Source organism: Entelurus aequoreus, linkage group LG13 (genome assembly GCF_033978785.1).
Source record: "Entelurus aequoreus isolate RoL-2023_Sb linkage group LG13, RoL_Eaeq_v1.1, whole genome shotgun sequence".
In the NCBI taxonomy this organism is placed as follows: Eukaryota; Metazoa; Chordata; class Actinopteri; order Syngnathiformes; family Syngnathidae; genus Entelurus; species Entelurus aequoreus.
The window spans coordinates 66,922,139-66,934,513 of NC_084743.1; the positions used below are offsets into that span (position 1 = coordinate 66,922,139).

The 12,375-nt window shown below is 36.4% G+C and overlaps 1 protein-coding gene across 1 annotated transcript; it reads right to left on the bottom strand.

The window, feature by feature from the left end:
- Positions 1-2,038: 2,038 nt before the first annotated feature.
- On the bottom strand, positions 2,039-11,759 carry folr (folate receptor). Its single transcript, XM_062068212.1, has 5 exons — positions 11,593-11,759; positions 8,845-8,980; positions 8,563-8,751; positions 5,717-5,852; positions 2,039-2,374 (listed from the first exon to the last, which is right to left on the bottom strand). The coding sequence occupies exons 2-5, from the start codon at positions 8,974-8,976 to the stop codon at positions 2,103-2,105; spliced, it is 729 nt and encodes a 242-aa protein (XP_061924196.1). The 5' UTR covers positions 8,977-8,980; positions 11,593-11,759; the 3' UTR covers positions 2,039-2,102.
- Positions 11,760-12,375: the final 616 nt, after the last annotated feature.

A 12,375-nucleotide genomic window follows, 5' to 3' on the forward strand; every position in this document is an offset into this window, starting at 1 on the left:
AGATGATCTGTAAAACATAATCTATGCAACATTTTGACCAAATAAACACCATTACCTGTTATGTACACCACAAGGAATTGTTTTCAATTTAGAAAAAAAATTATAATAATATGACTCCTTTAATGCGCCCTATAATCCGGTGCGCCTAATATATGAAAAAAGATACAAAAATAGACCATTCATCGGCAGTGTGCCTTATAATCCGGTGCGCCCTATGGTCAGGAAAATACACCTCCTGATGTGGCCTGAATCTGATATGAAAAGATCAGATTTATAGCACTTTGAAGCTTTTAGACTAGCAAAAAATATCTGATATGTGTCGCTTGAGGGCAATATAATCAGATTTGGTGTGCAGTGTAAACGGGGCCCATGTGTCAGTCCTGTGATCAGTCCTGTCAGCGTATACCCAAAGTAAACTGGGGTAGATATCAAGCTTCTCTTGGTGTAGAAAATAAATATATACTATAGGTACATGTTATAAAATGCACTTTATTGGTAAATAATCACATATCAACTGTCAAAATGCAGTTTCTATGTATACCAAAAAAGGTAAGGCAGGGGTGTCAAGAGCTAATTTAATCAACAAAAATAGAGCAAAAAGGCACAATATTGTAAAAACAACACAATGTTTAATCTTTTAATTTTTCCAAGTGCAGCGATGAGTAGAATAAAAATTTGGACACCCTTTTTACAATACAGTTTTTTAAAATTGACTTGAATATAAAGCAGTATTTTTTACCGTCATATTTGCTTTACTGGGACTTCTACATACAAACCAACAGGTGGCGCCAAATGACTTCTTAACATGTAAGTCAGAGCTTTTCATTCTGTCACTCACTCACACACACACACACACACACACACACACACACACACACACACACGCACACACACACACACACACACACACACACACACACACACACACACACACACACACACACACACACACACACACCACACACACACACACACACACACACTTTTGCAGTAATGGCCTTCTGGGTCAATATGACAAAAACCTATAGTAATTTATGCTGACAAGAAAAACATCCTTTAAGCCAGGGTGTCCAAACTTTTTCCAATGAGGGCTGCACACTGCAAAAAATCAAAGCATGCAGGGACATTTTTAAAACCAATACAATATAGAGATTTTTTCCAATAATCTTTAGGTTTCCCCATTTTTTCCCTGGGTCTCAGTCATAAAAATGTTAAAAATAGACCACATATTATTTATTTATTTTTATTTAATACTTAAACCTCCAGATCAACTTCAGGTCTATCTGTCGATATACAGTTTTGTGTTTTTTTTTTAAAAGTTTTATGGCAATATCCCCCCCTCAAAAAAATATTCAAAGGGGAATATTTCATTGATGCAATAATTCATAACATTGATTTTGTTTCATAAATTTTTTTTGAGCAGTGACAGTTTAAGAAATGAGTCCTACTAAAATTCTTGCTGAAGATCCAAAAGGGCCCCAGTCATAAAACGCTTAAGTTTGTAGATCAACTTCAGATCTGTCGATGATATGATTGAATTATTTTTCATGTTTATGTTTTGCACTTTTTGTCAAAGAAAACTTTTGTTTTTTTGGCAAATACCCAACATATTTTGCCCCCAAAATATTTTGAAGTGGAATTTTTGATGTGAAGTGCTTAGAGCCTTGAATAGATCAATAATTCATAACAACAATGATGTTGATTCATTATTTTTTTTGGAGCAACTACAGCTTTAAAACAAAACCGCCAGCAAGCTAGTTTTGTGTTATTAGAGTCAACACTGCAACTTTTTTTCGTAAAATGTCACTTGTTTGCTGTTTTATTCTTTGTTTTCTGTGTTTTTAAAAGAGTATTCATAGAATGTGCTGTTGAAAAATTAGCTGCGAGCCTCAAATGGCCCATGTGCCATACTTTGGACACCCCTGCTCTAAACTTTTTTAGTGCAATTAGGAAGAGTCGTTTTCGAACCCCTAAAATAAAGTAGAAATAACTTTCTCATGGATGTTTTGTGTGACACAATAAGACCAAACAGGAGACACAATAATCAAAGTAAACTTTATTGCTTCCTCCAGAAAACTGAGAAGAAGAATGTTTTGTTTCTTTCAAGTCAGTACAGAAAGAGTTGAGATTGCCAGGAAGAGCAGCGATGTCACGGCAAAACTGCGACGTTGTTGTGCATCGTTGAGGTAATACTCGGCTACCTTCTTGTTGGGGTTTGAGCCAGTGAACCAGAGCTGCATGCACCGCCCTGACGTTTTGGGGTACGTAGTATAACTGTAGGAGTTTGACCAGATCTGCTCACACATAGACTTGGATGTTGGGTAAACATCCGTCCATTTTCTGCACTTGCTGCCTTCAGGACATTTGTTGACACCTGTAATGTAGAATGATGATTTAAGACGTGGTAATGTTGGTCTGATATGAGCCAAAAAAAAACAAATGATTTGCATCTAACACGGGCCTGGGAAATAATTTTGACTCGGGGAGCCAAATTTAGAGAAAAAAATGTGTCCAGGGGCCGCTATATCTGTTTTTAGGAACACTAATACAAAACCTCACAATAATGTCTGAATGCTAAAAACGAACCGCCTTAAAAAACGGAATGGAATTTTAAATTTTTTTTACTAAATGAGACACCCAGAATGTACATGAAAATAAAGAATGTGGGATTTACAAATCAAATCAAATCAAATCAAATCAACTTTATTTATAAAGCACATTTAAAATTTACCACAGGAGTAGCCAAAGTGCTGTACAATGGGCAGGTTAAAAATAATACGAGAACCGAGCAAACACAACACAACACAAACAGAACACGATAAAAAATAAATAAATAAAATATAAAAACATAAAAACAGGTTCACAGCAGGTGTATTATGGGGCGCCATTGCAGGATGGGTATCACTCAGTGTTAAAAGCCATGGAATAAAAGTACGTTTTTAAGAGAGATTTAAAAACAGGAAGAGAGGAGGCTTGTCTAACACTAAGAGGTAGGTCGTTCCAGAGCTTGGGAGCAGCAGCGGCGAAAGCTCTGTCACCTCTAAGCTTCAGCCTTGTGTCCGGGACCGTCAGTAGCAGCTGATCGGCTGATCTTAGGGATCGGGTGGGGCAGTAAGGCTGAAGGAGGTCGGAGAGATATGTTGGCGTGAGGTTGTTTAGACATTTAAAAACAAATAAAAGGAGTTTAAAATTGATTCTGTAACGCACAGGGAGCCAGTGAAGGGACGCTAATATTGGGGTGATGTGCTCACGTCTGCGGGTCTGTGTTAGCAGACGAGCAGCAGAGTTCTGCACGAGCAGCAGGCGGGCGAGGGAGGCCTGGCTAATGCCTACATACAGGGCATTGCAGTAGTCTAAACGAGTCGAGATAAAGGCGTGGATTAATTTCTCGAGATCATGTCCTGATAGAAGCGGTTTCACTTTCGCTATTTGGCGTAATTGATAAAAGCTTTTTTGTACGACGCTGCTAAATTGTTTTTCGAATTTAAAATCTGATATTTAACAAAATAATATTAACTATGAACGATAAAACACTGAATATTGACAACATATGAACGTCACACCCCCTCTCAATCAACATATTTTATAATCAAGCTAAATTCAACAAACACAGGGAAATATGAACGCGAAGGGTTAAAAAAAAAAACCCCACCTACAATCTGATTTATGTGATATATCACTAAGCTTCAGAACTTTCTTGTAAAAATCTCCTTCCGTGTCTGTCCCTGACACTCGCATTTCAGGCTGACACTATGTGGAAAAGCACCCTACCCACACTGCTTGGTGCCTCGTCTGAGCTGCTGTGATTTCGATTACCATAGTAACTAGTATATCATGCAAAAGCGCAGATTCCGACCATTGAAATACTTTGTATAGATCAAGACTTACGGTAATTTTTTTGAAAACATCACTGCACATCATAATGGCAGCTACAGTTTCCATCTTAAAGATCTAAAAAAACTATTTGGGAATGTCTGGCGGGCCAGATTGAAAAGCTTAAAGGGCCACATGCGGCCCCCGGACCTTAATTTGCCCAGGTCTGATCTAACCTCTCTGATATTTGATACAAGTTTTACTTGTGCAAAACTGGACAGACATTTATGATCGAAATGTCCTCCACTCAGCACACAAAGTTGGTCTTTTCTTCTATTTTACTCAAGTCATTTACAAAAGATGGTTGGTTATAGGCTACTAGGAGCTAGCAATTACACGACAGCTAAGCACACAATAGCACACAAGCTAGACATCCGTAAGAAGTGTCCTTAATGTACACTACCGTTCAAAAGTTTTGGGTCACATTGAAATGTCCTTATTTTTGAAGGAAAAGCACTGTACTTTTCAATGAAGATAACTTTAAAGTAGTCTTAACATTGCTAATGTGGTAAATGACTATTCTAGCTGCAAATGTCTGGTTTTTGGTGCAATATCTACATAGGTGTATAGAGGCCCATTTCCAGCAACTATCACTCCAGTGTTCTAATGGTACAACGTGTTTGCTCATTGGCTCAGAAGGCTAATTGATGATTAGAAAACCCTTGTGCAATCATGTTCACACATCTGAAAACAGTTTAGCTCGTTACAGAAGCTACAAAACTGACCTTCCTTTGAGCAGATTGAGTTTCTGGAGCATCACATTTGTGGAGTCAATTAAACGCTCAAAATGGCCAAAAAAAGAGAACTTTCATATGAAACTCGACAGTCTATTCTTGTTCTTAGAAATGAAGGCTATTCCACAAAATTGTTTTGGTGACCCCAAACTTTTGAACGGTAGTGTAGTTTTTCTCTAAAAGTGGGGGGGAAGCAGTGCGATGCCAGAACATGCTTTGTCGGTATCATGCAGTATCGTGCTTCAAACCCCGCTTTGAAAAAAAAAAGTGCACTACAAAACGCTCTCATTACAAACCATTAATCCTGACTTGCTCATTTTTCCTTAAAACAAATCTACACAAATTGTTTAATTCATTTTAGGTTATTTACCATGTTTTATATTGTGCTCTTGAGTTAATTTTGCTGATCAATTAAAATGTATTAAAACTTATTGAGTTTATTTAATTTTATGTTTCAATATAAAATTGTTCAAACCAGTCAAAACATTTTTTAAGAATAAATAAAGATTTTTTTAAAAAAATTTAATTTCAAGCAAATTGAAGCACTTTAACTTTTTTTTGTTACAGACTATAAAACAATGTTCAAGTTTTTTTTTGTTGTAAAATATTCTATATTTCTGTATTTTTTTATTTTCATTTAATGCCAATAGTGTCACGGCGGGGTCGCATGTTAATGCGCAGATTGTTTTCCCAGGATGCAGATGGAATTCCGGAGGCAGAGTGCAGGGAAGACAATGATTTATTTACCATAAATCAGTCAGGCAGTCCTTTTCTTTTGTGAGAGTTACAAACTGCAATTGTCCACTGTAGAGGACGCTAGCTCTCAGGTGGACAACACAAGGCGAAGATGCAGCCTGTTTTGTCTTAGCATACATAAATGGATTTAAAAAATCGATATCTTTTTTTAATATGAAAAAAGTTGGACTTTTCTGATCTAAAAAACAAAAACAAAACAAAACAAAAACACAACATTTACTTAGAAAGGAAGACCTTGTTTTCAAGCTTTTTTCACTAACATTTTCAGACAGGATTTTTTACAACATTGGCATCTTTAAGATCTCTGTCATCATAACGTTGCATATGCCCATGTGGTTTAAGACATGTCATACCTGTGCTCCAGTCCCATCCCTTGTGCCAATTAGTCTTGCACGTCATGTCGTACTTGCAGTCCTCCCACCAGTCATTGCAGTCTTCCAAACAAAGCGGCACGTTCAAGATTCGCTCCTTGCGCCAACTCTCATCCGCCTGCACAAAGGGTTTGGATGGTCCATGAATGTCCCTCATTTACTAATGATATCAATTTGTACCAGTGAAAGTCCAATCGTTATTACCAACCATTGGCGTTGTTAGGCCTATTTTAGGGGGGCTCAAGCCCCCCTAAAATATTCTTAAGCCCCCCTAAATAATTTGGTGCTATATATTTTTTATTTTTTTATTTTTTTACAAATACATTCTGACATATTCATTATAAAGTGGCCCGAATATGAGTTTAAATAAATAATCATACAACCTGTTATTATTCACTCAGTTTCCCCTCACTTCATAGCATAAGGTAGAGAGCCCCTTTAGTGCGTCGGTATCCAATCCATTCCACTTGTTCATATAGAAAATGCCCACATCAATCAAATTCCAGTCCGCATTTTCTCTGCAACCTTGCTTGCGGTCTTGCAGGTGTACGAAGCACATTATCATCCTTTACAATGAGTGAAGCTGCAAGAAACCTTGTGTGTGCAATTTTAAATAATTTAGTTTTTAAGTTTTGTGTTTCTTGTAGAATCTATATAAAGTAATATACATTAGCCTATTGTTAAAATAATGAAAAAAACATAATTAAATACATTTGTTTTATTGTATTGTTACATTAATAGCTGTTGTATTATTATAGGATGGCTTGTTAAACATTTCATAGGATTTTCAGAGGGAGGAAAAACCAAGACATTTAATATAAAATGTAAAAAGAATAAATACATAAATAAAAAAGAAAAAAATGGTTGAAAGCCATCGTCCCGGGGACCATTTCATTTCGTCCCGTGCATTTAAAAAAACAAAAAAAACAAAACAATGAATAATTTCTAAGTCTTTGTTAGCCGTTTGTGAAGTTGTGTGCTCGTGCGTAACGTTCGCTCGCATCCTGTGCATCTCCTGGGGGCTAAGCCCCAGGTTGGTAATACCAACTAACCTCGCCACATCGCCCTTCAAAATATTGCAGCTTCACCACATCACAGATTTTTTGGGGGGGTGTATATTTATTTTTAAAGTATATCCTAAAATATTATGGTCCAAAATCGCTAAATAAACAAAAAAATATCAATAGTCCAGTAGCATCGGCCACTAGAGGAGACCAAACCAATCAGAGCGTGCTGTTCAGTATCGTGGCCACTGATTGGCTCAGCCTCAGTAAGCATATACTATGGGCTCTCATAGTATTTAGAAGGTCATACATCGTTGTTTATGCCCAAGCTATGAAAATGTTTGATTAAAATTAATGATTCCTAGTTAGAGGGGATTCATTTATAACGGTCATGTCCGGAATGATTACAGTAACAGCGATAAACAGACTGTACAAAATCTAACTCATTATTAGATAGCTGATCGTGCCAGGATGATGTGAACTTGTGCTTGAACCCATAATTGAATTAAGATTGTATTAGCTTAGTAATTAGCTATTCAAATAATTAGGAGAAAATACGATGCTAATAATATAAAATGTATTATCTTTATTATTAATTTTAATAATCACTCTAAATGCCTTAAACTATGATTATACAACACTCTTAAAAAAATACATCTGTAAGTTTTACCATAAAAAATGCCAGCTCAGTCACTAAAATGTTTTGGTGTTTTTTACACCATAGTGCTATAAATTGAAAAACTAGTTGAGTTGCCGGTTTTTAAACCTTAAAATCAACTGTCGTTTTTACAGTGTATTACTTTTCACGGCAAAATTCTGCCAGTTTTTTTTTGTTTTGTTTTTTTTAACCACAAAATCTATGGCTGTTGTTTTGACAGTGCATCGCTGTATTTGAAAAAAAGTACCACTTATTTGTACAGTAAAATTCTGGTGACTCACCAGTAAAATGTTTACAGTGCTTTAAGAAAACGGTACTATAGTGCTGCCTAAGCAGCTAGGTTTTTGTTTTTGTTTTTTACCATAAAATCTATGGTATGGTGCTGTTAATGGAAAAACAGCACCACTGTTATTTTTGACAGTACAATTCTGGTGACAGGGCTGACTTTTTTTTTTTTTTTTTTTTTTTACTTGGTGAAGCACTTTAAGCTAAGCACTGCTAGCCTGCACCATACTGCAGCAGAATTAGTTGATAACGCCAATCGAAGACGCTAAAATGATATCTAAATGGCGGACATTTAACAAAAATATGTTTTTTACAAATATGTTTGTGAAAAACACGGTAAAGCTGCTGATGGTGTGTTTGACAAAGCAGCTGGAATGTTCAGTCTTCAAGGTAACTGCTCTACACTATTATTATACGACTTCATAAAACTACTGTACTTGTATGTCGTACATTCTATTCTTTTGATTTTATACAATATTTTTTAACTAAAAGTTCGTTTTTTATTTTTCAAAGTCATGTTACAAGTTAAAATTGTACTGTTTTGGAGAGGCCTAGCACCAATTAAATAAATTTAATTTCATTCCAATGACAAATGTTGATTTGAGATACAAGTGTTTTGAGTTAGGAGCTTCTTCACAGAACCAAATAAACTGAGGTACTACCCTTCCTGTCTTCACACTCTCCTATACTGCCATCTAGTGTTAGCAGTACATGTTGAGCTGGGCACCCAGAACCCATCCATCCATCCATCCATTTTCTACCGCTTATTCCCTTCAGGGTTGCGGGGGGCGCTGAAGCCTATCTCAGCTACAATCGGGCGGAAGGCGGGGTACACCCTGGACAAGTCGCCACCTCATCACAGGGCGGCACCCAGAACCCACCTGTTGAATCCAGGGCCCTAGGTGTGGTGAGCATTCATAGAAGCAAGTGTCTTGGACGAAGTGTCGCTTGCACTTTGGGCTCATAGCGCCACAGTGGTTCCAGTTGAAGTTGTACAAGTAGGAGTTGTCCTCATTCGCTTCAGCGCTGGTGTTTGCTGTACAACACGCATTGTCACGCCACGGAGCACACTAAAAACAGCAAAAAGAACTTTTACGCTTTGTTGGTAATGCTCAAGGGACATAGAATGAGAAACATGAATGAGAATAAATTGGGTTCATCACCTGAAGGTAAAGTTGTCCCTCAGGGCCGGGCTCAACTTTGTGGTGTTTGGCATCCATACACATGTTGAGTTTGTCCAGAGAAAGAGAGCCATTGCAGAGGGCGAGCAGCAGGGCTACAGCTACAACCCACATGTCTCTGCAGCACAATCAGCAAAATACACAAGAAATTATCAATTTTATTTTAGGAGTGTATATATCATATAAACTATATTTCCCATCCCAATGTCGCAATCAGTCGACAAGAAAGTTCATAAGAAAAACATGGATGGACGCGCAATCATGGGGATATAGTGTCATATTAAAACCAGAACTTAGAAGTTAAGAATAAACTGTGTGTGAATGCTCCAATGCTGAGGTTGAAGTGAAATGCTGACAGAATGTAGTATGTGTAGTATGAATGTAAGAATAGTTTGAATGTTGGAATGGTTTGAATGTTGAAGAGCTGACGCTGAACTGAAATGCTAAAATGGAATGTAGGATGAATGTAGAAAGGGTTTAAATGTTTAAATCGTTTAAACTCTGAAATGGTTTGAATGTTGAAGAGTTAGAATTTCCAGGAAAACCGGAATTTGGTTTGAAATTTGGGAAAGTGTTCATTTGGATAAGAGGATAAGAGGAATGTGTTAATGTTGGAATGGTTTGAATAGGTTGAAAAATGTGGGAATTGTGCAACTTGGAAAAAATGTCCCATTTATTTCAATGGGAACTTCCTGGAAATTTGGGAATTTTGGGAAAAGCGGAATTTTTGGAAAATGATTAGGAATGAATTATCTGAATTGGCTGGTGTTTGAATTGTTTAAATTGGGCAAGAAATGTTGAAGTAGTAAATGGCATTAGGGAATTTCGGAAAAAGCGGGAATTTTTTTGAAAATGCTAAAAAATGCGGTGTTGGTGTTGGATGTTTTTTTTTGTTTTTTTTTAATCGGTCGAGAAATGTTGAAGTAGAAACATTTTTAATTGAGAAATGGTGTTACGGAATTCCTGGAATTTCAGGAAAACAGGGAACGTTTCCAGTTTTTTTTTTTAACTTTTTTTTTTCCTGATTAAGAGGAATGATTTGTGGGTTGAAAATGGGGAAGGAGTAGTTGCCAGAAAAAAGGGTGAAAATAGGGCTTTGGAAAACCAGGAATTCTGGAAAGTCCTGGAATTTTCTTATATTAATTTGGAAAAAGGGAGTTTGAATTTTCTGGAAAGGTGGAATGTGTTGAAGGTGGAATGGTTTGATTTGGTTGAAAACTGTGGAAATGGTGGAAGTTTGAAAAATGGCCAATTCATTTTGAATTAAAAAAATGTCCCGGAAAACCTGGAATTTTTGGAATTTGTCAAGAGAATGCCCGTGATTCTCGAATAGACTGAACAGTTTGAAGTTGGAACGGTTTTAATCAGGTGAAAAATGTGGACGGTAGAGCGCGCCAAAATCTGGAGAATAATAATAATAATAATAAATTCAATAATAAATAGATTAATTTTGGTGTAGAAAACCATGAATGCTTTGGAGCATTCACACAATAAATAATAATAATAAATTAATACATTAACAAATAAAACCAGAAGTATAAGTATCTGGTGGGTAAGACAACATGGCAAAAATGTAAATACTGTACTAAAATCTGAACTTTATTTACTAAAAGAAGGAAAATAATGAACATTAACTTCTTCTTGCAAGCTGCTTGAAATATTAAAAATGGCATTTTTGTCAGATTGGCTGTCAAACTCAAGCCTTGGGAGCTCGCCACATCCTTTAATGTGACCAGCAAAAACTTGAAAATGTGTTACTTTTTTGTGTTGGCTTTGCTAGTCTTGACCCCGAGATGCAGAGCAAGGTAGGCATAGTGAAGGTAAAATCCCTTTGGACGTGCACAGAAGACAAAGACGTGTCAAGGTACAGAGGACAATGATCCAGCACCGACAAGGAGCAACAGGTGAAACTAAATAGGCTGGATTAACTACAGTATAGGAAAAAAAAAGGTGTGTTATCAGAAAATCAAAACAGAGAGTGAAGGTGCAGCAAAACATGGAATCCAGCTGGAAGTACGGCCAAAATAGGAGCACCGGGACAGGAAATGATACAAAATACAGGAAAATAGGCAAACAAATTCAAAACTGTCATGTAGGATCATGACAAAATGTGTGTCAATAAAGTTTGTTTTAACTCTATTATCGGTATTTGATACAAAAAGCTATTCCAATATTTTTTTTGTCATTGAAACCACTTTTAAAATTATTTTTTACAATAGCTGAACTTTAATATCTGCTTTCCACCTTGACTTCTGATTGCAAAACAGTTTTTCCATCACTTTGTTGGCATTCATTATGATAATAAAGGGGCAATTATATGTGTAAACATGTTCACGATGCCTAAACCTTGCCTTTCATTCACTAGTAAAATACTCCCATGTAATTTTTTTGACTGTACAAGAATTGAGCATTCTTTCACATTTTGTGTTCAGTTCACAATCATTATGACTTCCAGTAGGAAATGTGCTTTAAATTGTGGGTGAAGCATGTGACTCACTATCAAGTGATAACCCTTATTACTACCTGCACATTTCAGCTAGACTAGAAGGTGCCCTCCTAATACCCCAATGTAATCAACTGAATAAAGATCAATAGCAATATCACACACAATTAATATCAGGTTCAAGTATTTAACCTAAGAGTCGATAACGTGATTTAAAACATTGTAAATCAAGCTCTAAGCACTCTTGAAGTTTTAGGTGTTTTCCCATGTAGTAGAAATCATTTTACCGTGTCAAGTGTCTGCAGATCCTTCTGAAGCCCAAGAAAGTTTGTGTAAACACACTTGCATAAAAGTGTGTATGAGTTGGAGTGTTCGCAAGAGAATGTGACCAACGATGATGGTCGTCTAATATCACGACAAATAGGTTTCCAAAGTCCAAAGTCTGTCTATTGTGGGTGTGTGTGGGGGTAGTGAAATGTATTACGTCTACTTGTGAGGGACAGAGACAGTCTTATCTCAAGGTCTACTCCTGCTATGTAGCCACCCGAATGGCAAAGTGACCTGAGAATACAAAAATTCCAATAATGTTTGTGCCTCATGTAGATTGACAACCCATTCTACAATTTTTTATGAGCATAATATTTCATATGTGCACATTTAAAACATTTAAAAAGGTTCATGTATGACATTCTGACAATAAAATTGCATTTGTGTCCAACTATTGGGCTCTTATTTTAAGTTATTTTCAACCATGCAATCGAGTACTGAAGTATGATTAATCATACTTAATCCAAATGAAAAAGTGTGATTAAAATGATTAAACAAATAATCATTTAAAATCCCTTATATACATATATACATATACATGTACTGTATGTATGTTGAAACTATTAATCACTGTCACTTTGCACAGACTTATAATCATTCACGCTTAAAAAAGAGTCAGTGTATAAAAGCCTAATTTTGCATTGACTGGATTTTTTTAATGTATGTGTATGTAATCAGAAACAAACTTAAAACCAATACTATTGGTTAGGGCTGTGAATCTTTGGGTGTCCCACGATTCGATT

Excerpts from the sequence above, each read along its gene's own strand:
- folr (XM_062068212.1), bottom strand. The coding sequence starts at position 8,976 with ATGTGGGTTGTAGCTGTAGCCCTGCTGCTCGCCCTCTGCAATGGCTCT. Across the intron at positions 8,752-8,844 it reads AGGGACAACTTTACCTTCAG|TGTGCTCCGTGGCGTGACAA; the intron begins GTGATGAACCCA and ends TGCTGTTTTTAG. Across the intron at positions 5,853-8,562 it reads TAGGGCCCTGGATTCAACAG|GCGGATGAGAGTTGGCGCAA; the intron begins GTGGGTTCTGGG and ends CCCTTTGTGCAG.